The sequence below is a fragment of the Ambystoma mexicanum genome, chromosome 2p, assembly GCF_040938575.1.
Source record: "Ambystoma mexicanum isolate Mex_15411 chromosome 2p, UKY_AmexF1_1, whole genome shotgun sequence".
Taxonomy (NCBI): Eukaryota; Metazoa; Chordata; class Amphibia; order Caudata; family Ambystomatidae; genus Ambystoma; species Ambystoma mexicanum.
Window position 1 is genome coordinate 301,327,702 of NC_090923.1, and position 27,059 is coordinate 301,354,760.

The 27,059-nt window shown below is 45.1% G+C and overlaps 1 protein-coding gene across 2 annotated transcripts in view; it reads right to left on the bottom strand.

The window, feature by feature from the left end:
- The window catches only part of FAM120A (family with sequence similarity 120 member A), a 1,536,407-nt gene that overhangs the window by 1,259,158 nt on the left and 250,190 nt on the right, over nt 1–27,059 (bottom strand). For both annotated transcript variants that reach the window (XM_069643586.1, XM_069643587.1), the window contains exon 5: nt 22,514–22,610. In XM_069643586.1, coding sequence (XP_069499687.1) covers nt 22,514–22,610 — 97 coding nt within the window. The remainder of the gene's footprint in view (nt 1–22,513; nt 22,611–27,059) is intronic.

The following is a 27,059-nucleotide window of genomic DNA, read 5'->3' on the forward strand; positions in this document are numbered from 1 at the left end:
AAGGTCCATGTAGATCTATAAAAATGAAACAAAGCGGACAACTTGTACCCGCTGATCGCACGCTCAAAACAGGTGACGGTGGTGGCAAAAAAGGAGAGGAGGGGTACGAAGGTCTGCCCTCACATGCAACTGCAAATGTACATGCATTGACGGATCCCCCAGCAGCAAGGAGTGGCATCCAAGAGAAAGAGCCATCGCGCAGTGTTGCTCCGGACATGGTAAATGAGCTCACATCTGCTACTTTGATGGGCTGGGAAAGCGACCCAAATCGTCATGGTAAAGCACGGTTGAAGCAAACTTTTTTGTTAACCATTTTACAAGATATCCCAGCCCTGCATATTATAAGATTTAATGACATTGAATGGGTAAAATTACATTCCGTCAACAATAACAAAAGGATATGTAAACTCAACTCCCCATTCATAATGAAACTCATTTGGGAACAAAGGGACCACCTCAAATCAATCGGCTTATTGCCCTCCCCGTTTATGTCACTTGATGATGCTATAAGTTATGTGGAAACTCCCCTTCCACCAGAGGAGAATCCCTCATACCAAGACTGCCCACAAAATAGATGAAAACACAATGAAACAGCTAATGGCCTTTGTGTCGGCACTTAAGGGGCTGCCATGGATGGATCCTTCTACAGTGCAATCAGGTCAGCGGTCTGACTCGTTAGGAGGTTCATAGCTCTGCTAACTTACACATCATCTCTTGGAATTCCTGTGGTCTTAACAACTTTAAAACGTGGCACAGGAATAACAGTTAATCCCTGATGTTATCCTACTGCAGGAAACTGTTTATAGTGATATTTTCGAATGCCATAGATTTGAATGGCAAAGTTTCGATTAAAATGCGTCAAAAAAATGTATTTTTTTTTTAATGGGGGGGGGGTTACCCCATCCCTGTTTTTGTTACCCCTTAAAACCCATTTTAGTATTTAAAAAAAAATCTACAAAAAAAAATGCACTTTTTCGAAACTACGTTTTCGAAAAAATGACTGGATACCACAAGAAACTATGTATCAAATGCCTTTCACTGTCGAGGGATTCTTTGCATACACCCATGAGGCAACTCGGGGGGGCTCTAGGAAGACCCTCGGGTGGCTTAGCTATTCTGATTAACACAGCTCGTAAGTGTTCTTATGAATTGGTTAGTAGCTCGGATGCACTATTGGCTATTCAATGAATTGCCGTCGAGAATCCATCCATAGTTATTTTACTGATTTGTATTTATTGGAATAAGTACTCTACTGTTCTATCTGTCATCCTTGTTGAATTGAACCTTTTATTAGGAGGTAGCAATGGTCGCAAATCCGTCAGTAAGAATAATTGTTGGTGGTGATTTCAATGCTTTTTGTTATGATGTTTTGCCTCAATCAGATGTTACGGTGAAAAATCATTCAGAATTGTCTAGGAAAAACGGGCAAAAATTGAGAACTTTCTTTTTTTTACAATGGGACATACAATCTCCTCCTACCATCTTGGAGCCCTATAACTACACTTGGTGTAGGGGCGATAGTAACTCACTAATTGATTTTTTCTTCATTTCCTCAGGGCTCTACTTGTATACTGCTCCTGTTACTATTGTTAATCTGGAATTGGGTGATCATATGATCATTAACTTGGTGCTACATCTTCCATTTGCCCGTTTCTCAGAGGAAATTACTTTAACCCTGATTGAACCTGATCGCCAGTCTGTCAGTAAGATGGAACACCGTAGTCTGTCGGAAGCTTCTAAAATATATAGAAGCTGCGAAATTACAACCAGAATAGGTGTGTGGGGGTCCATCTTTGATGGACATAGAAGCAAGAAATGTTTCCCAAATTCAAATTCACCTAAATAGGCTGGCTCTAGAAAAAAAGGTGTAAGTTCATTCATATATCAGTCATGTTCACTCTTAATTCAAATCTCGCTCTCCTAAAAATAAAAAAAATGTAAAAAATTTAAAAAAAATAAAAAATCGACGTGGCAATTACGAAGATCCAACCTCCATTCCGAAGATATAACCAAACAAATGAGGAAAATTAAACGGACGTATAAAAATAAAATTATATGGATGAGAAGAGAATTGCACTTAGTGGATAATTAAAAAAATGATATACCATCTCCTAAAACACAGAGGCACTAGGCATGTGTGGTCTATTCTGCGTACCTGGACTACTTATTCTGCGATTGAATCCGTAATCACCACGGAGGCTTGGGCAAGCTACATAAAGGAAAAATATCAGCTGCTGGAGCGTTTTGTTACGCTCAAAGGCGGTGAACCCAGGCTAGACCCAGGCATGCAATCCATATGGTCTATTACTTATATTGTAGATGCTAATTTAAAAATGTAAAAAACTCCAAAGCCCCCGGTGCCGACGGCTTGCCCCTGTGTGTTTACAAATCCGATCCTTTGTTATGGGCTCAAATTTTAGATACGATTTGACCAGATTCTTCACACTGGTATAGTACCACCTTCATGCTCCCATCATTCCAATTTACAAAAAGGGACCCCCTGATTCTCCTATCAATTATCGTCCCATTGCACTCCCTGATGCCTCCACAAAAATCCTTTCCTTAATGTTGTTCCATAAATTGCAAATACATAGAGAAACTAGCTCTACTTTCTCCCTGCCAGGTGGGCTTCCGTAAATACATTGGTTGCCCCCCAAATTAAACCATTTTAGCTCATCTTCAGGCCCATATTTCTCATTCTGACATGGGGCTGGTCTATATGGCTAGCTTAGATCTTACTGCCGCCTTTGATAGCGTGATCCGAGATATTCTATGGTCAAAAATGCTAATGCTTGGTATCCCCTCTATTTGGTTGCTCTTATTGCGTTACTTCACCAACATACCACTTACCGTATTCGCCCGAATGGTGAGGGGGCTCTCAGCAATTCCATTCCCACTGAAATAGGTGTTAAACAGGGGTGCAATATGGCAGCAGATCCATTTAGTCTATAGCTCTTCAGCCTTGATGATCGACGGCAAGATGAAGTAACCTTTCGAGCTAAACTAGGTTCCATCAAACTGGACAGGATAGGATTTGCCGATGTTCTATTTTTCGGCAGATCTCCATTTGGTCAGCCAAAAAAACTCGATCTCTTTGCAAAATTTGCAACAGAATATAACCAAACAGTAAATCCCGCTAAATCATGCACTCTAATATTTGCCAAAGGCAAACGGAAACCTATCATTTATGCCTGGACACTCAATGGGTCGTTATTTTGTACGCCCCTCTAACTCGATATTTAGGTTATCCACTTACTCCTTGAGCATGTGGAAAACCTACTTAAATCACAAAACCAAAATTCTGATTTCCCAGATGAAAATTGTACTTCATAAACACTGTATGTTCTCCTTATTACCCCTTATACAGTTCTACTTACTTAAAGCAGAACATATTCTGTTATACTCTATGGACATTTGCACCTTTGAGATCGATTCTCTTCTCGATGTTCTATAGGGGAAAACTATGGAAAACTGTCTTAGATTTAGCACTATCCATTCCGAATGCATCGATATGCCATGAGATTAACCTACTACCCCTTTCAGTGAAGAGAAACTCGAGAAGCCTAAAAAAAATCTATCAAAATGGTTGACCCTCCAAAAAATACTCTATGTGGAGCTCAACAAAATTCTTGGTGATCCAAGTATTCGTTCACTTAATAAACTTACTCTAAAGATGATTCTCAAAGAGATCAATAAGTATGTACCTGCAGAGCCAAAAGAAAAAAATATGAAAGATATCATTGGGGTATTATGTCAGATGTGATTGGGACCTACTCATCTTTCTATGATTATAATCTCTTTCGCAGGAAATGGGGGGGATAAACCAAAATACTTAATCCAATTCCCCTCTCCAACCGCAAGGAAAACATACCTTCGTTTTAGGTTAAATCTATCACCAACATATGCAAGAACTAAATATTGGTATAGATGCCGTGGAAGTATGGGCTTAAGCACATACCTCTTGTGTTTTGAATGAGGAGAGTAAAACCATGAAGCACTTGGTGGTTTATTTTAAGTTTTTTGAGGATCCTCGTGCTCGAATTCAGCCACTTCACCATTGACTCCATTAAAATTCCGGTCTCCGATTCTGTCAAAACTCTGGGAGTCTACCTGGATTCCAGCCTATCCATGGATAGACAAGTCAATGCAATAGCCTCCGCAGCTGCATATCATGCCAAACCTATCAACGCAGTCAGACCCTTTCTCTCCAAAGAGAACTGCACCAACATAGCCAGAGCCATCACCGGCTCTAGGCTAGACTACTGCAACGTACTCTTTCTAGGAACCTCCAACAAAAACTTAGAGAGACTACAAGTAATACAGAACAATGCTCTCCGGGCAGCCCAAGGCATTGCTAAAAGAGAACACATCTCTGAAGCCAGAAAACTAGCCCACTGGCTCCCAATAAAGGAAAGGATTGTATTCAAAGCCCTGACACTGACCCACAAGTGCATTCACCTCATTGCTCCTGCATACCTCACAAAGGATCCACCCCGTCTCCACTACCAGGCCAACCAGATCACCGTACACCAACATGCTCTGTGCCACTAGTAAAAAGAGTAAAAGCGGGCGGATCCAGCTTCCCCTATCCCGCACCCACTCACTGGAATGCCCTACCTCCTACTTTCCGAGGTGAGGCCTCCCTCACCACCTTCCGCAAAACTCTGAAAACTACCCTCTTCACATAAGGCCGGACTCATCAGCACGAATACTTATCATATATGTTGTAATATACAATCAAATACAATATCTGTAACAGTATGATGTCTTGTAGTATTCATAATGTGTCAACAATCGCTATCATGCCTGTACCATGTAACTAAGTTATTGCAAGTAACAGCGCCTCAATGCCCCTGGGCTGCTTGGGCGCTATATAAATATAAATAAAAAAATTTAAAAAATTGAGCTCTTTAAATAAATCCCATATTGCTATGGAATCATTATGGAAACGATGCATAGAGGGCTATAGCCTACGACTTACTTTGAAATTGATTGATCTACTTGCAATCATTGAGCCTACATTGTCTGAGTTACTATTGCCCGTTTAATTAGGTTTACTTTGATAAACATGTTTGATGTGAAAATTTTGCTTTGCATTTTCCACCAATGAGACTCAAAGTTCTTACTGATTATTCAATCCCAAACTATAAGGAGTCAATCATGATGAATTGGCATTGTTGGTTTGTTTCAGATTTGTTTTAAAAAAAAATTGTTAACTTTTCATTGTGTATGAATTCCTATTTTTAACTCGTACTGTTTTTAACATAAGGTTTGTTTGTATGGGATATTGGAAACTTTGTGTAAATTTCATTCATTGCTGTTATGCACTAATATGAAGTTGTTTTTGCAAAGGTTTTATTTTGATTAAACCAAAAAAATAAAAAAATACTAATCTTTTTGGGGTGATTATTAGGCAGAATCCTGTGCAGTGCCCTTAGGGACCACTACACCTGATTAAGACTACAGGTGGCAATACAAGTTTTACCTTTGGTACAAGCCTGTACTACTAAGTTATAGTGGTAGCAGTAGCAGAGCAGCCAGGCTTATCTCAAGAGTATATGAGCAGTAGCAGAGATTACACAAAGGGACCACAATTACTCTGACTCAAGCAAACACTGACTCAAGGTTTCAGGTAAAAAATATAAGTACATTTATTTTAAACCATCAGTTATAAACCACACGTTAAATATACTACAACTAACCAATTCACTTTGCATTCTTTCAAAGGAACGCTTTGCTGCCTGACCGTGTGCTTTTTACTGCAGCATTTCCTGTGCCCCGTTTATCCTCAGCACTGCGAGCGTAGCTCTTGCGGAGGCACTGTTTGCTTCCTGGAGGAGGCGGACCCGACTGCGGTCACGTGACGGACCACGTGACTTTGAAGGTCCTCTTAATCCCGGCACAACCACCCTTGCGGCGTTAAGCCCTGGAGGCAGTAAGGGCTGGAGCCGCTGTTGTGCTGTTTGGCGGAGACCTGTGAGTAACTTGAACTTGGGTCTTGCGCTGCATATTTCTCTCTCTGAAGCACCTCTTCAGCTCTAAGGGTCTGGGGTGGAGAGTCGGACTCTGGCAGCTCAACAAGCTGTCGGGCGTTCCCTACCCTGAGATTGAGCGCTCCTCTTGGTTCCTTTGACAATTGTGGCTATTCCTAAAATTAATATATTTTGATTACGTATTGACTAAGAACATTATCAATTCCAGTTCATAATACATCTGTTTTTACTATTTGGGGAGGGGGGGATGTGGAGGGGGGTTGCATAGATCCATTTCTTTCTGTATTTTTAATCTAAGAGTGTTTTTGGGACAATTGTCATTTTTGCCTGAGGTTGCCTCTGGTTTTTTAATGCAATATTTTTAGATCTCTGTGTTCATAATTTTATCGACTGTGGTGTACAAAAAATTATCATTGTAATTCAGGTTTACTTTTAGCTTAACCCTCTATTGTTATTTCTTAAGTCCCCTGTATTTCCCTATTGGGTCCTGGTTCTCTCTGAATGACACGCAAGGGCCTGCGAAGTCAGACAGCTATGGAGGCCTCACTGGCTTCGACTCCGTCTGCTATTGGTAATTTACCCTCTGTTTCATCAGTTACTACTCTGTTAGATGTTCCCTCCCCGGCTATACTGGGGAATTTACATCATGCTCCAGTAGATGCCCCTTATAACCCTTTACTCCTTAAAACCCTAGCCCAGGCTCAAATTCATGTCAGCAATAGGTCTGAGGTACTCAATGCTATGGGTATTATTCCACGCAATACAGCCTACAATAGCTGTATCTTTAATGGAACTCATGATATCTCGATAGACACACAGGAAGAACATCTAGCAGCTACCTTGGCCTCTAATCTTGCGGAAGGTGCTACTCTTCAAAAGGATAAGGGTCATTTGGATTACTCCAACAACAATATGGTTAATATTGTTCTTTCAACACCTGCCAACCCTCATGCCAGGACGCCTATCTGATCTGTTATGGCGGCTGACTCCGTAGCTATTGCCTCTGCATTACCAATGATGACGGTCAATGGGAACACTGTTTCTCCTCCCACTGAACCTTTGCCCAAGGTTAATTCCGCAACTAGGGGCATTAATCATAATTCGACTATGTTAATCTGTCTACTAATGTGGCTGGAACTCCATACACTCCTATAGGGAAATCTATACCTATTTTGTTCAAAACTCCATTCAATAAATCCCATAATCCCACCCTCAAAACAAAATCCAATCTGGGTACCCAGGGGAAACCAATTCAAGAGAAAAATATTTCACACTTCTTTGGAAAGAGGACTACATCTAGTTCCCTTGTTAAATCTCTACACTCACTTCCAACAGTGTCTTCATTAGACGATAATAATTAGTTGATGTAGTTAAGAATTTGGAGATTGAAGACCCTTTAGCTCAGGATATTGACGACATCAGCATTATAGAATGTGCAGACAAGGCAATTGCTGATAGTCACCTGTGCCCCAATTGTAATAATACAAATAACATCACCCAGCAAATCTGAGATGATTCCTTTGCAGGCTCCCCTTCTGATCTCATCAACTTCATTGACGTGTACACAGAGAAACAAAATTGGTTGAAAGAAAGGGGTCTACACCCAGACTCAAAAAAGGATCAGGGCAGCGGACCTATCTTACATCATACTCTTAAAGAGGCAGATGAAAGATTTAAACTTTCTCAACCTACTATCTCGGCTCTGAATATGGCTCTGAGTTCCTTTGTGAGTTTGTATGATAATATATGGTCTGAGGTCAGATCTCACTCTCTCCTCCTATCTGAAATCTATTCTAGGTTAGAGGGCCTTGACAGATTTGAAGAGTTAGTTAAAATTATTAAGGAAGAACATCCACTTTTATCCACACACGGTCCTGACCCAATCCCTTCTAATCAACTACCGTCTGAAGCCCAGACAGAGGTCACTGGATCGAAGGCAGTACTTCCTACCCCCCACACCAAACTTACGATGGTATTAATGAAGGGGAAAGTTCAGGAGGAATCGATTGGTCCGCTTCCTAATCTTATTGTTCAAGGTCTTCCCCTTGTGGGAAGGTCTTTAGAACTGGTAGATACATCTAAGGGTGCCCTTATCGCCTCTTCTCTGGAGTTCATATCTATTCCGACTTTAGAAAATCCATCTATTCCCATTGAACCCATCAAAGAAATCTTACATCAAAAAGTTTTGCCCTGTATAGGAAGGAAAAGGAAAATTACTCAGCAAATGAAGAAAACTAAAAATCAGAAGAACATGAAAAATTTAAATTCATATACAAAACAATTTTTGGGAAAATCTCTTCTTGGCAAATACTTTAGCTTCCTCATCTACTACTCCCATTCCGAAGGGGACTGGGAATTATGTTGAACCAGTGGTTTCTCTGACCCCTATTCCTACTACGGTGGCTACTGCAGCCACAGCTGACTTACTTCCCACTACAGCAGCTCTATCTCCCTTACCGGATGGTTTGGTTGATGGTCCCTCGACTAACAACATTCCTTCCCTAGTAGTGGGACCTAATATTGAGGGGGCTGTGGATCCTGTGGCTTCTAGTACCTTGAAAACAGCTCCAACTTTACTAGAGCCGACCTCCATTAATGCCTCTACTGTGCTAACCACTAATATTACTGTCAAAGCAAAGGATTCCTCCTCTGCTGCAGTACTCCCTATTACTCCATCTAACTGCATATCAGGGTTAGTTCAGAGCCATTCAGAGATTACTCTGCCAACGATTACAGCAAACTTGGGTAACATTGATATGGTCAAACACCTATTCCGGGAGATACTGGCTCCTAAAACTGTATGTGGGGCAGTGCCCAAGTCTAATATATGCCCGTCCCAGGATGGGGCTTCTTCTACCCCGCCCCTACCTTTGGAGCCAACGCTCACTGCTGTCACTGAGGGTCTTCCTGCGAATATTGAGCTTATAACGAGGGACTGTGATATGGGAGCTCGACTAGAGAGGGGTTCGTCTGCCCCTCTCTCATTTAACCCAGCCTTTCTAAGTCTGCCTACTGTGGGCCCAATTATGGGCTGTGAAGGTGTCCCCTCTGGGCCAGATTCTGTTCGTTACAATACTTCCTTCAATTCATGTGAAAGATTTCCTGTGGGTCCAAATGTTATTCAAAATAGGACTATACTAAGAGGTGCTAGGGGCCCCGACTTGGCGGTTGATTCTTTAACTCAGTTTACTAAAAAGATCTCCGATTCTCTACCTAATTTATCAGAATTAAAAGTTCCTCGGGATATTATACAGCTTACCAGCCTTTGGGGCCAAGACATGCCAATCTGTTTAAATCGTGGTAATATTTTAAAGATCTTCCATCAACTTCCCTCGCTGTCGCTCATCTCTAGCTATGACATGGATAGCATTTTTTTCCCCATTCATGATCGGGTAGATGTAAGTAATATCATTCTTAAATCAAGAGTGGTTTTGGACTTGATCATGGGGCATAGGGAAGGGTTAAAGCAACTTGGCTTTGAAGCAAATTTACTGGAATCCACTCAGCTCTCCAGTAATAATGGAGGGGGTGCAGAATATAGGGGTAATCTAACTATGGTATATCATCCGGAAAGAACCCCACAGCCCCAACGGAGGCAATTTATGCCCAAATCAAATGGAAACTTTCGCAATTGGGCACAGGCCACTGCAGGTCTGTGGAAATGAGTACCTTCTGATTAATTCAGAACTCTCTCCAGATGTTCTTCCCGTGAATAGCTTTGGGTTTCTCTCCTGGAATTCTAGAGGTAACTCTCACCTCTTTACGAACTTGGACACTGCCACTCTGATTAGGTCTTTGCATTGTTTCTTTCTCCAAGAAACCTGGATGCTCTCAACTCCCGTTTTAGATGGGTTTGATACCTTTTCTCAAAATGCTAAACCCAGCCTGGGAGGGAGGCCATCGGGTGGTCTTATAGGATTAAGAACTTCTTTAGGTTTTAGGACTAAGGTGCATTTGGACATGCCTTTTTGGTATCCTGGCCCTGGAGGTGTTCTCTCTTGATCTAACGGTTATTCTACTTCTGGTTAATGTATACTGGCACAAAGGAATCTCTCCTCTTGAGCCGTTTTTGAAAAAGTTAACGGATATGCTTCTTTCTTGGAGATCTTTGTACCCTAGGGGTAAACTGATCCTGGCAGGTGATCTTAATTCGGATTGTTCTATTTCTTCCGAATCCAAATATGACGACTTGGATTGGCGATAGAGGATGACTCTCGCCTAGGCTTGAAATTCGCACAGGGTCGTTGTTGGAATTTCGCCTTGGATTCAGTGGGTCTAACTTGTCTCAATGGTTATTACGACGCTACTAATTTACCTCGTCCCACATGGCGTAGATCTTCATCAATATCTACCTTAGACTACGTGTTTGTGGATCACTCTCTCATTCCTTTCTCGTCTAATGTTGAGGTCTCTTTCAATTCATGGAGTGACCATGGTATCCTCAGGGTCTCATTTCTCTGTCCCTTTCCTACTAAGTTTTTGCCCGCGGAGGGACCTACCCATCTCCAAACTGTGGGACAAGGGACAGGGGTACGTTGGACTCCTCTCAATATCAGTGTACTTAATCGTAAACTGATTTCTTCTTTTAACCATACTTCTTTCTGTTGGAAATTAGCAGTTTTCAATACAGTTCACTTTGATGGCTTTCTCAATGCTCTGCAGTGTAGTATTCATGGGCAGCTTAGGAAAGGTGTTTCTAAAATATCTCACCCTCATAGATTTGACCAAGAATTGGCTAACGTAAAGAGTCTCACTAGGAAACTCAATAGAGGTGTACAAGCCCTAGATATTGAATGGGCCGACAAAAAAACAAAAATTAAAACTATCCGCCAAAAATATATAAATTATTTTGTCTAGAAAAGCTACAATGCTACAAAATGACGCAGAGCATATGCTTGCAGTGCTTATAAAACGAGATCTGAGGGCATTGTGGGTTACGGTATCCAGCTTAGACAATGCGGCGGTGGCCGACCAGCTGAATGCCATCCCTGAGGTTCAATGGGTTGAGCACTATACTAAACTCTTTGACACTGGGTGGTGAGGGATTAGTTTCCAGTCTTCTGGGGAACAACCCCTCTAAGGACTCATGGAAGCCTCCGACTGACTCTGAGACAGTACTAGGACTCATCTCCAAAGCCAAGAAATCTAGGGCTCCGGGGCCTAATGGCCTCACTAACACCACATTCAAAGCTGAGCCAGATCTCTGGGCTAACCTTCTTTCTTTGCTCTTTCAAGATGTCGTTAATTCCGGGAAGGTACCCATTAGTTGGCAAACTGCTCATATTATTCCAATTTTCAAAAGAGGCTTGCGTAACGAGGTCAAAAATTATAGACCTATCTCGCTTATTGATGCGGATTGTAAGCTTTTTGCCTCTTTGTTGCTCTCCCACCTTAACGTTTGGATCAGGGAAAATCATATTCTCCCCAAACAACAAACAGGCTTTAGGGCAGGCCACTCAACTAATCTCAATGGTCTTATTCTCAGCGCCCTGCAGACTTATTCCTGGGGTAAATATGATGGTTCTCTTTACGTTGCATCTATCGACCTGTCAAATGCATTTGACCTGGTTATCAGGTCAAGACTATGGGAAAAATTAACCAAATGGGGCATTCCGGCCGGGCTTTTAACTCTTATCATGGCTATGTATGAAAATTCTGGTGTCCATATCAGGCTTGACTTGGCAGGAACCCTTTCCAGAAGGATAAGGACACGTATTGGGGTGAGACAGGGTGGCTCATTAGCTCCCTGTCTCTTTATCCTTTATATGGCTGATGTTGATGACTTCCTGAGAAATGCAGGTATGGTGAGTGCTAAACTAGGGGATCTGAGGCTCTCATGGTTGGCTTATGCCGACGACTTTCTTCTTTTTGATCAAACTAAAGTGGGCCTGCAGAGGCTCATTTGCAAATTTGAAGAATACGCCACTCTTAATGGGCTTAAGATTAACCCGAGCAAAACCCGTACTATGGTCTTCTCAAAGGGGAGAATGGGGAACAACAAAGTATGGAAAATAGGTGATGAAAATATAATTAGAGCAAATAAAATCGTCTATCTTGGTTATATGATTTTGGCCCGACCCTCGGCGATCGAACCTAGACGATTTCTTAGACACAAATTGCTCCCTCTCATCTCCCAATCCCTTAGACTAGACAATAAATATGGCATGTTCTCCCTTAAGCCTGTAGTAGATTTCTTTAAGGGTAAGGTTACTCCAAAGTATGGAATGGAACTCCACTACTCGGCACTTTTGATTTTCTGGGACTCTCTTGAGGGTATCTATTGGAGGAAAATTTTAAAACTGCCAAATTCCATTCCAACAGTGGCTATTAGGTATGAACTAGAGTTAGTCTCATATCGAGCCAGGATTCTCTGGAGGGTTCTTTCACTTTTTTCAGCTTTGCTTTCTCATAAACCTGATACTCTCTATGCTGATGTGGGCCACATGATTTCTTCTCAGGGACCTTTAGTCCAGAATCTATATCTGAACGCTTTTAGTGATCTCTGTGACAAGACCCTGTTGGATATTTCATCTGATAGGGACACCCTACTAACGAATCCTAACAAGGTCAAGGAGTATCTTTTCAGTCACGACTGGAGTAACACTATTGAAAAATTACATTCGTATCCCTCTTTGAGAGACTTACAATTTGACCATAAGAAAAGAGGCCTGCTGTCTTTTATTCTGAATCAATTTCCCAACAGATTTTATCGCTCCCTTCTCATTAAACTCAGATGGAATCTCCTCCCCACTCGGGAAGTTCTACATAAAAGGAAGGAGTTTCCCGATTTAGATCCTATTTGCCGTTTTTGTAGACTGTACTGCTTTGACATCTTTAAGGGACAAATATTTAGGTCGTTTTAATGTAATGGGGCAAATGGGGGCGGGGAATCTGATCTGGTCACAGTGTCTCTCCATTTCAAATATTAAGGATGGACTTGCTGTGGCTGGTTTCATCAAAGCTTTAGATTTATACGCCCCGTTGTTAGGATTATGCCCGTTATGATTATGCTTGTCTTTATGAAATTTTTCAGTTTCTGCAGGTTTATTTCCATTTTAGAATTTTGGAAATTTTAATGTTGGTATATTCTTTAATGCTGCACTGTACTTCGCACTGAACCCTTCAAATCTAAATTTAAATTTGTACCTTATTCTCTGTAAATGTTAACTGGAAATTGGATCTATGTTTTAATGCTGGTTTGTATAATTGAAATTTAAATGTAATGAATGTCTTTCTACTTCTTAAAGTCATTTTTTGTAAAGGTTTCTTGTAAACCATATACAATAAAATACAAAAAAAAAAAATCACTTTGTAGCGTAAATCTGAAGGCAAGTACCCTGTGTTGGAATGAACCAGTGTTCTGAACAAAACACAATACCGCGGATACAGTTGCGATCACTTTTTGACAGTTTGGTCTACTAAATAAATGCGTATCCGTGACATGGAATGCTACCGGGGCAAACGCACACTTAGCACCCGAGATACCCAGAGGGAGTTGGAGGCAAAAAAAAAAAAAATCACAGCCAATATTTAGGTTAGGCAGACAGTATCGAGAAACACTCAGAAACAGGAGTTCAAAAGTCAAAAGGGTCGGAGCCAGGGTTAGGTGACGCCGGAGACCCGTGCCGAAGATCACGCCGTTAGTTCATGATTCAGTGTAGCCAAGAAGTACTTGGATATTGTCAATGTTCGGAAGCAAAAGTTACAAGAAGGAGGGAAGACAAGGACGAGTCTTGAAGATGAAGCAAAAGGGATTCACCCAGTTTCCTCGAGTAGAGCACAGTACCTTATTCCAACGATGCAGCTGGTGCTCTGGCAGTTGTTCCTGTTGGTTTCCCGCAGACCCACGATTCCTGGAGCTTCGTCGTGAAGGAAGACGTCTGAAGGGGGTCTGAACCACACAGGGCTGAAGCCGGCAGCAACGACAACGAAAAGGTGCGCTCCTTAAAAACAGAAGATGCTCAGCAGGTGGCTATCCAGACCACTATCGCAGTGTGCAGCGATTTCGACCACGGCGAAGATCTCTGGCTGAAGAAGGTGAGCTGGTTATCCCCACCAGGCTCATGGGAAGACGACTCCGAACTGGATCTCCTCTTAGTCGTTGAAGGGAAGATAGCTCAGGACTGCAGCAGGGCTTCACCGGGACGGGGTAGTTGCAGCAGTCGTCGTTCTTTCCGCTTCTCTTCGGTTCGGTTCCTTGTAGTTCGAGGCGACTGACTTCTAGCCCAAGAGACCTGCCCTTTATGCGCAAAACCCCCATTCACACAGCCTGGCTGTCAATCACGCAGCAGGGGGGTCCCTCATTGGAGGAAGAGGCATCTAAGCAGTAATGCTTAATAAATGTATGCATTGATGCCCATGTTGCAGTCGAGCAAATATCTTTTGCAGGTACTCCCCTCTTCAAAGCCGCAAAAGTAGCCATTCCCCTACTGGAGTGAGCAGGTAGCCCATCCGGTGGGCCTTTTCCTGCTAATCTGTAGCATTTCAATATAGCTAGAATGATCCACCGGGATATAGTTTGTTTTGTCAACGCTAACCCCAATTTACGACCTGTGTAACCCACAAAGAGTTGGTCGTTGTGACGTAATTTTGTCATTCTTGAAATGTAAAAGCAGAGGGCCCTCTTGGGGTCCAGCCTATGTAATCTCTCCTCTTTTTTTCCCAAATGAGGAGGATAGAATGTTGGTAAAACAATTTTCTGCGACAAATGGAAGTCGGAAACTACTTTTGGTAAGAAAGATGGTTTAACTTTCAGAACTACCTTGTCCTTGTAAAATGTGGTGTATGGGGGTTTACGAGAGAGCCTGTAGTTCACTAACCCTGCGGGCTGATGTTAATGCCACAGGAAGAACAGTCTTTAGTGTTAAAAGCCTCAATGGACAGGAGTGCAGGGGCTCAAATGGTTTACATGTAAGAAATTTAAGAACTAAATTTAAATCCCAAGTTGGAACATGAAATGGTATTGGTGGATATACATTTTTAAGTCCTTTCAAAAACTGTATTAATGGTATTTAAAAGTAAGAACCCTCTTCCGAGGAGCGCTTAAAAATGGACAGCGCAGCAAGATATCCTTCGATTGTTCCGATCTGGAGCCCCAGATTGGCTAGATGTAATAGAAAAGATGGAGAACCTGACCTTCCTCTTGCGAGAGAAGATCCACTCTTTGTGGAAGACGTACTGGAGGGCAGATGGACATGTCCAGAAGGTCCGGGTACCACGCCCTCCTGGCCCAGTCCGGGGCAATTAGGATCATGGTTTTCCTGAACTTTCTCAACCTCCTGATTACTTGAGGAATCACGGGGACTGGAGGAAACTTGTACAGCAGGGGAAAATCCCAATCTACTACGAACGTGTCTCCTAGAGCTCCTCTCGAGGGAAATTCCCTTGAGCAATACTGATCGCACTTCCGGTTTAACGTGGTTGCGAACAGATCCACTTGAGGGGTTCCCCAAAGGGCAAAGAACTCCAGAAGGACTTCCTGAGTTAACTCCCACTCGTGAGAGACTGTGCTCTGCCTGCTCAGAGCATCTGCCTCCGTGTTCTGCTCTCCGGCTAGGTGAACTGCGGATAGCGAGATTCCCTCTTGTATCGCCCAGCACCAGAGCTGCATTGCCACTCTGCACAGAGGTAGTGATCCTACACCTCCTCTTTTGTTGAGGTAGTACATGGCCACTGTGTTGTCCGTCATTATCAGGACATTCTTTCTCTGTACGGAGGGCAGGAAGGCCTTCAGCGCTAGTCTAATTGCCCTCAGCGCCAACAGGTTGATGTGTAGTTTGGATTCCGATGGAGACTAATGTCTGCTGATTGTCAGATCGTTGGTGTGAGCTTCCCACCCCGTGAGTGAGGTATCCGTCACTACTGTTATCTCCGGCCATGCTTGCCAAAAAGATTCTCCCTTGAGGATATCGTCGTTGCACGCCCACCATGATAGATCCTGAGCAACTGCGCTCGGAACTTACAGAAGATCTGACATATTCCCAGAGAATTGGGACCACCGAGTTCTGAGGGCCCATTGGAGGGATCTCACTCTCAGTCTGGCCTCTGGCACCAGAAAAATGCAGGATGCCATGAGGCCGAGAAACCTCAGGAAATCGAAGGCCAGCAGATGCTGGGCTTTCTGGAATTTTGTTACCATCTGCTGGATGTGGAGAGCTCTCACCTCGGGCGCCAAAGCTTTGCCCGAGGAAGTGTCCAAGACTGCTCCGATAAACTGGAGTTGTTGGGATGGTATCATGTGAGACTTCTTGAAATTGAGGGAGAAGCCCAGGTTGTGGAGGAAGTGGCAGGTGATTGACAGATGTTCCTGAGCTTGTTCTGGAGAACGTGCTCTGATTAGCTAGTCGTCCAGGTAGGGGTAGACGTGAATCCTCCCTCTTCTGAGACTCGCTGCCACTACCGCCATCAGTTTCGTGAAAACCCTTGGAGCGGAGGTCAGCCCGAATGGCAGAACTCGAAACTGATAGTGAGAACCGCCAACTGCGAACCTCAGGTATTTTCTGTGCTTGGGGTGGATTGGCACATGAAAATAAGCATCCTGAAGGTCCAATGATACCAACCAGTCTTAGAGTTGGAGAGCCTGAAGGATCTGAGAAAGGGTTACCATCTTGAACGTGTCCGTTCTGAGGAATTTGTTCAAATCTCTCAAGTCCAAGATGGGTCTCAATCCTCTATCCTTTTTGGGGATGAGAAAATAGGGGGAGTACCAGCCCTTGTTCCTCTCCGCTACAGGTACATGTTCTATTGCACCTTTCTCTAGCAGGGTTATAATTTCCTACCAGAGGAGAGGGGCTGGAATTTTGGTAGAGCTGGCTGCCGGTGGATGACCGTGAGGTCTTTATGAAGGGAAGGCAGTAACCTTGGGCTACTGTTTCCAGTGCCCAATCATCTGAAATAATGCCTCGCAATTCTTTCAGATGCTGAGAGATTCTGCCTCCCACTGGTGTTTTGTATGATAAGACCTCAGAGATTTGGAAACGGCTGCAGGAGCGGCTGAGGGCATAGATGCCATTCCGGAAGATGGCTTTGTAGCCTTTCCTCGTCCACCATGACAGTGACATTCCTTTTGCCCCTTTGGAAAGCCTGTCTTCCTCTACCAACGGAGTAGTATCGAAAAGGACGACCCCTCCAGGAAAATGAGCCCGAATAGGGTTTCTGAGGCTGTCGCATGGAGGCACTAAGGGATTTAGCTGCTGCTTTCGAGGTCTGTAGTTTTTCTAGGCTCTCATCAGCCTTACTACCAAACAGCCTCAAGCCATCAAAGGGCATGTTGAGAAGTCTGGTCTGCACATCTGGTGCAAACCCTGACTTTCTCAACCACGCAAATCTGCGTAGCACTGTGCTGGATGCCATGGACCTGCTAATACTATCAGCAGTATCCAGTCCAGACTGGAGACATTCCCCCATTGCCTCCTTCCCGTCATGGACTATGTTCAGGAAGCCTTCCCTTTCCTCGCCTTCCGGAATATGTTCAGCTGCTGCCGAAATGCATTCCCACAGGGTATGTGTGAACCTGGCCAGGTTACAGGAGACATTGGTCGATTCCAAGGCCATGCTACCTGAAGTAAAACCTTTACGAGCCCAGTCATCAATCTTTTTATCCTCCCTCTCCGGAGGTATGGTTGGGTATGCTGTCTGCCTGGAAGTAGTAGCGGCCTGAATAAGCAGACTTTCTGGTGAAGGGTGTCTATTCAGGTGTTCTGAATCAGAAGTAGAAGTTCTGTACTTCTTTTGGAAGACTGCGGTCTACTGCAGCAATGCCATCAGGTCTTCCTTTCAACTGTCCTTTGGAGTGCCCTATGGAAAGGGAGAACTGGGTCTTTCCGGGGTCCCGGACTATAATGTCCGTCATATGGTCTTGCTCAAACGTAGGGGAGGCTCTTCCCCAACCCATATATTCAATCACCCTACTCATCAAATTCCTATACCGGAGTCTGCATGTTCTGCAGGATCAGGTGCAGCAAACTCCAATTCAGGTGATGTGTCCACACCACTAGCAGAATGCAGAGTTTCACATAGATCTCATTTTTGTTTCAGGGTTTATAAGTTCCTCTGGAACTTGTCTTATGCCATATTTAACTCCAAAAGGAGTGACATCTTCATCCTCTGAGCCAGATTCTTCAAAAATTGAAAACATGGACCTAAAAAAGTCTGATTTGGGTAAAGGTAAACCTTCTCTCCATCTCCTGATTTTTCAGCAAAGGAATAGGTGTTTTCTTCGAAGGGGTCGAAAGAACCATCGACACACTCGACGAAGCTTTCGATAAAGGCGTCTAGGATAATATAGGCTTCATTGTCGAAGCTGTCGGCACCGATGGCGTCGACGAAGTTGCACTCGACTTCGACAATTTCTGCCTTTTATGAGGGATCGGAGAAACTCTATCCTGGAGGATATCTCGACGATTTGTCGACTCGAGTTTTATGGGTACTACTGGGCTTTACCGCCGTAGTTCCCGACTTCCCTGCGTCGTCCTGTGGAGCGACCGGGGTCTGGCTTTTCTGAGGTTTCTTTGAGGGGGTTGAGGCCGCGTTCTCAAAGACCTGCATCATTTTTCTTCTAAAGCTCTCCCATTTAGAAGGGGAATCCGATCTTGTTGGACATCAAACCAATTCCGTCAATGTATCAGATGATGGAGATCTTCGTTTCCTTTTTAGATTTTTAGAAGATGAAGATCGCCTCGACCTGCTACGAGATTGGGATCTCTTTGAATTTTTATGACGTTTCAATTCTTTTGAATCAGACGATTTTTTTTTTTTGACAAGGCTTTCGAAGAGCCCTTTGACGCCTCCCGCCCCACCGCTAACTTACTTTTCCTCTCACGGAGGGCCTTCTCCGTCATAGACTGACAGGAGCCACAGTCGCCGGTTCGATGGTCTGAGCCCAGACACCAAAGATAGATACAGTGAGGATTGGTGACAGACATCTTTGACCCGCAGTCGATACACTCCTTAAACCCAGTTTTGGGAGTCGAAGTGGTTGATGAAGAAGACATTTTCTTGATAGAAAATCTCGAAGCGCGCTGTTCACGAAAGCGAAGCAATCGGAAAAACGGAACTGAAGCCAACGGGCGCGGCTCGAGCTACTTATACCATCAGTGACGTTGACACGGTACAGAGCCCGTCGAGGGACAGTCGATGCCACGACCTCGAGCACAGCGCCCTCTGCCGAAAATATTTTTCCCCAAGCAGAGAACCTGGCGATAACGAATTATCACAAGATGAGGAATACGTGGGAGGACAATCCATTCGAAATATATTTATACACATATATACACACACACACACACACACACACAAACACACACGCACGCACGATCGATTGTTAATGCCATCGCATTAGAAGACCAAGTCTCAGCTAGCACGAAACGGTGCTAATTTATGACAAGTATAAACATTCATGGATTTCACACCTAACATTCAAACACAAACATAACGTCATATGCGATATAAAAACCAACAAAACGGTGGTACACACGTGAACGCCATTCAACAAAAATCAAGAATGGGCTAAACAGTAGTCCTGTATAATGGTGTTATAGCAGAATTACACAAGAGATATCTGGCAGGATTTTGGCTACTCTGCATACACTCTGCATAGTTAATTAAGGACTGCGCAGTACCACTTGCCCCACTCATTACCGCATTCATTAATGCTTCTTTCAAAACTTGCTCTGTCCCAGACAGCCTCAAAGAAGCTTGTGTGCGCCCACTTCTAAAAAAGCCCACTCTCGACCCCACGCTGCCCAACAACTACAGACCTATAACGACAGTCTCTTTCCTTCTCAAAATTCTAGATAAAGTGGCACACAGCCAAATTCAACTATACCTTGAATCAAACTCCATCCTTGGTACTAGACAGTCAGGCTTCCGCAAAGGCCACAGAACAGAGACTGCTCTGCTGGACATTAAAAACCAAATAACTGAGATACTGGACACAGGCAAACCTGCCCTTCTCCTTGACCTCTCAGCGGCGTTCGACCTAGTGGACCACAAGACCCTCACCTCACACCTCTCCTATTCTGCACATTTCTCAGACCAAGCCACCTCATAGATAACATCCTTTTTAGAAGGGAGGGCCATGAAAGTCTTTTCAAACACATCCAATGCAAAACCATCCATAATTCACTGCAGTGTTCCACAAGGCTCTTGTACAGCACCTACGCTGTACAACCTCTTTACAAAGCCTCTCTTCGATAAACTGGATGCACTTGGGATCGCCTACACCAACTTCGCAGACGACAGCCAAGTGCTCCTCCCCCTAACTGGCTCATACCACACAGACGCCCTGGCCCTAAAACACATATACGCAACTATTCAAGCCTGGATGGCCACTAACGGCCTATGTCTTAACGGGGATAAGACTGAAATCCTGTTCCTCGGCCAAAAGTCTACACTCGCCAGGCTAGATAGCCCCTATGTCAATTTTAACATCGACAACTGCACTATCCCAGTCCTATTGTCTGTAAAAACGCTAGGGGTCTACATTGACGCAACCCTGTCTATGGACAAACAAGTCAATGCCATTGTCTCTGCATCAGCGCTAAGCACCAAATTCATAAACGCCATCAAACCATTCCTCACCAAAGAAAACTGCCTATCATTAGCAAGAGCTACCATAGGCGCGAAACTTGACTACTGTAACGCTCTCCTAGCCGGCACCTCTGAAAAAAACCTAAACAAACTGCAAGTCACACAAAATAACGCTCTGAGAGCAGCCTTAAGCATCTCCGAAAGGGACCACATATCACATGCAAGACAATCCGCTCACTGTCAAAGAACGTATCACTTTCAAGGTTCTGACCACTACCCACAAATGCATCCATCACACTGCATCACCTTATCTCTCAGACACTATTCAGCCTCATCCAGACCTACAAGACTTTGCTACACCAACCAACTCACGGTACCACACATCAACAAGATTACAGCGGGAGGTCAGGGCTTCCCCTACATAGCACCTAGACTCTGAAACAATCTCCCTCACGCTGTAAGAGCAGAATGCTCCCTTACAGCTTTTAGAAAAAAACTCAAAACCTCTCTTCAACTAACTTCCACTACCCACAGCCAAACATACACACGTTGCTATTGTTTTTCTATTGTAGAAAACTGCACGCGTGTATGCCTCTAGGATGTAACTAAGTATCCGTTTCTTATTGTAACCAGCGCCACGATGCATCAGGGCTGTTTCTGTGCGCTTAACAAATACGAATAAATAAATAAATACATACATAAATCCCTTTGAAAAATGTGCTTTAATCCAGATATAAAAAGGCGCACAAGGAAACTTGCCCAAAAGAAAAAAAAGATATAGAATACAAGCTTGTCATATAATTGAAGGTGAGTTATTTTAACCACATAAATTATGTTGAAAATAATACATACTCAGTTATACATATAACTATGGTTTTAGTTGCAGATAACATAACTACATATTGGTAAATTGAAACTGGACTTTAACCATTACATGAACAGCAGCCAAATTATTCACCATCATGGTGGACATTTAATAATGAGAGCTCATTATTTAAGAAGTTGCAAGTATGACAAGCAGTATAAATAATGATATCATGACCATAACAAATTAATCTTACATTTCAACTATTCAACTCTTATAGGACTCCAAATAATATAGGATTTATATGTCAGTATGTGGAGGAGCAACTAAGTAAGTCAAAACAATCGAACAAATTAATTAATGGATCAACCATGGCAAAAGAAATGATGTATTGAAATAGATAATCCACAGGTAGACATAATTGCTAATTGAAGCAATATAAAAAGGTCGAAACATGAAGATCTATGTTGTGTGAAATAGGTATTCGATAAGGTACAATTAGACAAATGTGTTAATTTAGAGTAAATAACTGAATTGTCAACAAACAATTTACAGAAAGAAATAATAAGAGTGCATGGTTAGGAGGAGGTAAAGGGACAATGTATGCTGGGTCCTCCTTGCAATATTGTGCTGAAAAAATATGAAGCCACTAAAAGGTATATGAATAAACATTTGATACATTATGATTCTAGAAGTTTTGTTATACATGGATGAACATTTGTATTATATTCCGCCTCAAAAATCATCTCTTTCTATTGTTTTCTATTTTTTTAAATAGACTACTGTAAAAGGCATAAAAACATGAACGGGTGGTTTGGCTATTAGAATCCATATAGTATGTGAGTTGGTTTCATTCCAAGCTGAAAGATTCATGGAGAAGGAGTTCCAAATTATTTTTCTAGTTTGACCTGCTCCAAATTTCTGGATTACCAAAGATTTGCGAAGGAAGGACATCAGGGACGTTAAGAGACTCTTCAGATGCGCTTGTTGCATCTCCTGGCAATTTCAGCAATTCATACAATACACATGAATAACATGAGCAAATTGCACATTAAATCAATGCCTATTACAATTTTTTTTTTGTTCAATACATTGCTATCATATCTCAAATTGAGGTTTAGAATATACGGATGTGAGTTGATTAACAAGTAACCTGAATATGTCGCTACAATAAACGTGCACTCACCAATGTAAGGAGCTGGTTGATATGGGAGAGGCTTGTTTGATGAAGAATAATACCCAACTGCCCGCTTAAATCGAGTGACTTTGTCATCCGTGCGAGACTAGATAAAAAAAGAAATAGATCACGTTAATAAAGGCATCCGATCATTTATTGAGCTCGATTTCTCTTATTGAGAAACCTGAAAGAGAAGATAAACTAAAATAATTTGTAAACTTTTTGGGCAGAAAACAGAAGGAACAAGTTACTTACCTGTAACTGTTGTTCTCCAGCATGGGTCTGGCATGGATTCACATGCTCATGAATATTCCCCGGCGTCAGGCAGGGAATCCTCGGTAAAGAAAAAATCAGTATCAGTTTCGTTTCTGATCTGTCTTTCTTAGTAGTAATCAATCACTGATCTCTGGGTCATACTGCCCCCAGCCAATGACTGCCCTCTCCCTAAGCCCCGCCTCTGGCAGCCATCCTCAGATTTGGTAGCACACCAAGTGGCAATATGACCAAGTGAAGAGCCGCAGAGGGGTAGGTGGGAGGGTTCGCATGTGAATCCATGCCAGACCCATGCTGGAGAACAACAGTTACAGGTAAGTAACTTGTTCCTTCTCCAGCATGGGGTCTGGCATGGATTCACATGCTCATGAATAAAAGAATACATAGCAGTATACACATGCACAACCACGGGAGGTGGCAACAGGCTCATCATTAAGCAATACAACAACTCAACATTAAGCATCTCTTACCTCCTCACCAGGCTCACCTTAAGCGAACAGGTTGCGCAGCACTGCTTGGCCGACCCTGGACTCCTCCCTGGAGTCCCGATCGACGCAGTAGAATCTTGTGAAGGTGTGCGGCGACCTCCACGTAGCAGCCCTGCAGAGGTCCAGCAGGGGCACACCAGACAGGAATGCCGTGGTAGCAGCGATCGCTCTGGTCGAATGGGCTCTCGGACGGCCGGGCAGCAGTCGGTTTGCCAACCGGTGACAATGCATGATGCAGCCGGAGAGCCATCTGGAAATGGAAGTCTTCGAGAGAGCCTTCCCTTGATTCACAGACCCAAAGTTCACAAATAGTTGCGACGTCTTCCGAAAACTTTGTGCGGTTCACGTAGAACTTCAGCGCTCTAGCTACATCCAGCGAGTGCAAAAACCTCTCGGCCGGCGTCGAAGGCGACGGGAATAAAACTGGTAACACCAAGGGCTCGTTGAGGTGGAAGTCCGACGGCACCTTGGGCATGAAGGAGGGGTGCGTCCTCAGCACCACCTTCGTGTCATGAAAAGTCAAGTATGGAGGCTTGCAAGATAGGGCCTGAATCTCTCCCACTCGTCGTGCACAGGTGATGGCCACGAGGAACGCTGTCTTCCATGACAGGAACTTCAAAGGCGCCGAATGCATAGGCTCGAATGGGGCTCCCATGAGCCTGATCAGCACCACATTAAGTTCCCATGCTGGGGCAAGGGCCTTAACCGGCGGGAATGATCGGAATAGTCCCTTCATAAATTCCTTTACCAGGCGATGAGACCACAAGGACGCCCGTCCCGTAGTCCTGGTATATCGGGAGATGGCAGCCAGATGTATTTTTTATGGAGGCGTGAGCCAGTCCAGCGACAGCAAGTACGGTAGCACTTGAGGGCCCGTAATCCGCAGAGGGTTAATCTTCTGTGCATGGCACCAGACAGAGAACCTCTTCCATTTATGACCGTAACACTTGAGAGTTGAGGACGCCCTGGCCTTTGCAAGAACCTCTCTGCAATCAGCCGGGATATCGTACCATCCAAACTCTAGTGCTGCAGGAGCCTAGAATGGCGCCTCCTTCTCTGGAGAGAAGATCCACGTCCACCAGCAGCCTGACTGGCGGGGACGTTGAAAAGTACAGAAGGTCCGGGAACCAGACCTGCCTCGGCCACGCCGGTGCGACGAGGATCATCCTGCACCTGGACTTCTTGAGCTGGCTGATGAGGCGGAGCAGCAACGGCAATGGAGGGAACACGTATAGAAATAGGCCGTCCCAAGGGAACGAGAAAGGATCGCCCATGCTCCTCGGCTGTGGGAACCTGCTGGCGAACCTCTGGCACTTGGAGTTCGTCACCGTCGCAAACAGGTCGATCTGGGGTTTGCCCCATCGTTGGAAGAGTCGATCCACTTGATCCTGGCGCAGTTCCCACTCGTGGCACGAGCGCAGCTCCCTGCTGAGTGAGTCGGCAATGGTGTTTTTTGTATTCCTGCCAGGTGGAAGGGAACCAGAAACATCCCCTGGGCGACGGCCCAGTGCCACAGATCCTGGGCCTCCTTGGATAGGGCTGGGGATCTGGTGCCCCCATGCTTCCGTATGTAGAACATCGTGGTGGTGTTGTCGGTGAAGATCCTCACCACTTTGTCCTTGAGGGACGGAAGGAACGACTTGAGCGCCCAGAACACTGCACGGAGCTCCAAGATGTTGATGTGAAGTGACCTCTCCTCCGGGAGCCAAAGGCCTCTTGCGTGGTGATCTCCGGTGTGGGCCCCCAACCCTCGAGAGAGGTGTCTGTAGTCACCGTCTCCTGAAACGCTGGGGTTTGAAAGTCCGTGCCCATCGTGAGGTGAGGCCGGGTGCCCCACAATAGGATCGCCCGACGGAACTCCTAGTCGAGGGGGATCCTGTCCTCGAAGCAGCCCCTCACCTGAAACCAGCGGGCGTCGAGGAACTCCTATAGCAGACGCATCCAAAGTCTGCAAAGGGGTCCAAGGTAGATGCATGAGGACATCATCCTGAGAAGAGACTTGATGGACCTCACCCTGGCCACCTCCGTGGCTAACAAACGCTGTACCTTGCCCAGGATGGTCTTGGTCCTCTCCTCTGAAGGGGAGGCCAATTGCTCCACTGTATCGAGCTTCGCCCTCAAAATCAGTGCTACTTGCGACGGAACCAGGTGGGATTTGGGGTAGTTGATGGAGAGCGCCAGCTCCGTGAGCAACCGGACGGTCCTCACCGTATCATCGACGGCGAGTTCCATTGACCTTGCCCGGATTAGCCAGCCGTCCAGGTAGGGGTAGACGTGGATCCCCTGCTGGTGCAGCCACGCCGCCACTGGTGCCAGGCACTTGGTGAAAACCCTGGGTGCCGACTTTAATCCGAACGGTAGGGCTCTGAATTGGTAGTGGCGTCCTTGAACCACGAACCTGAGAAACTTCCTGTGCCTTTTTAGAATGGGGATGTGGAAGTAAGCATCCTCCAGGTCCAACAACGATAGGAAGTCGCCTTCCTCCAGCTGTCCCAGCACGTGCTGGAGGGTGACCATCCTGAATTTCTGCGCCTTGATGTATTTGTTTAACCGACGCAGGTCTAGGATGGGGCGCCAACCGCCTGTCTTCTTTCTGACGAGGAAGTACCTTGAGTATACCCCAGAGCCTCCTGGGGACGAGCTCGATGGCACCCTTTCTTGAGCATCGCCTTTACCTCCAACAGCAGTTGAGGGACGTGATTCTCCTTCCTGGCCACGGGAGGAATGCGAGGGTACTTCTTTAGGAATTCCAGCGAGTGCCCGTTGGCCAGGGTGTTCAACACCCAACGATCGGTGGAGATGGACTCCCACACCCTGACGAACTTTGTCAGCCGGCCTCCCACTGGTGTGCTTCGGTGGGGGCCCCGACAACCCAGCCGGGTCAGTCTTGCTTGGAAGCAGTCTTGCCGCCTTGGCGACGACGGCGGGAACCCCCTTGCTTGCCGCGACCTCTGTAGGCCTCCTGGGAAGAGGAGCGGGCCGCCTGGCGGTAGGTGGAGGAGCCACCGCTGGATCCTTTGGAGGCACCATGTCTGCCTCCAGGGCTCCGAAAGGACCGTCGCTGCTGAAGCACCCCAAGGGCCCGGGCCGTCTCCGAGTCGGTCTTGATGGCCTGTAGAGACTCATCCACCGCCTTACCAAAGAGGTTGTTGCCGTCGAACGGCATGTCCAACACTCTGGTCTGGACGTCCAGGCAAAGTCTGTTGCCTTGAGCCATCCTCGTCGTCGGAGGCAAACTCTGTTGCCCAGTTGGCGAAATCCGGTATCGGCAATGTCCGTTGCCACTGTAATGGCGTAATCCGACGCCACCTCGCCCTCTTGCAGAATTTCTAGGGCCTCCGCCCTTTTGTCTTCAGGTAGGAAATCTAGCAGGGGAGCTATCTTGAACCAGAGCTCCCTGTCGTAGCGGGCCACGATCGCTAAGGCATTGGCCATCTTAATCGTCGTCGACGAAATGACTCGTCGTCCCATAGAGTCCAACTTCTTACCCTCGCTGTCCGGCGGGGAAGGGGAAGTTGAAGCCGCCGCGCCCGCTGCCACCTTCTTAGCCGCTGCCGAGACGACCATGTCCGGTGTGGGCTGGGCCCTGAGGCACAAGGGGGCGACATCGGGGACTCGGTACTTCTTCTCGTACCTGTCCCTCTTGGCGGGTGTCGTGGCAGGGTTCTTGAGGACAGCAAGCCCATCGTCCCAGATGTCGTCGAGTAAAGGCACCACTCGTTGTTGGTACAGAAACCCCTCCTTTTTCTGTTCTTCAGGGCAGAGCTGGAAGAGCTTGGATGCCCTGGTTATCA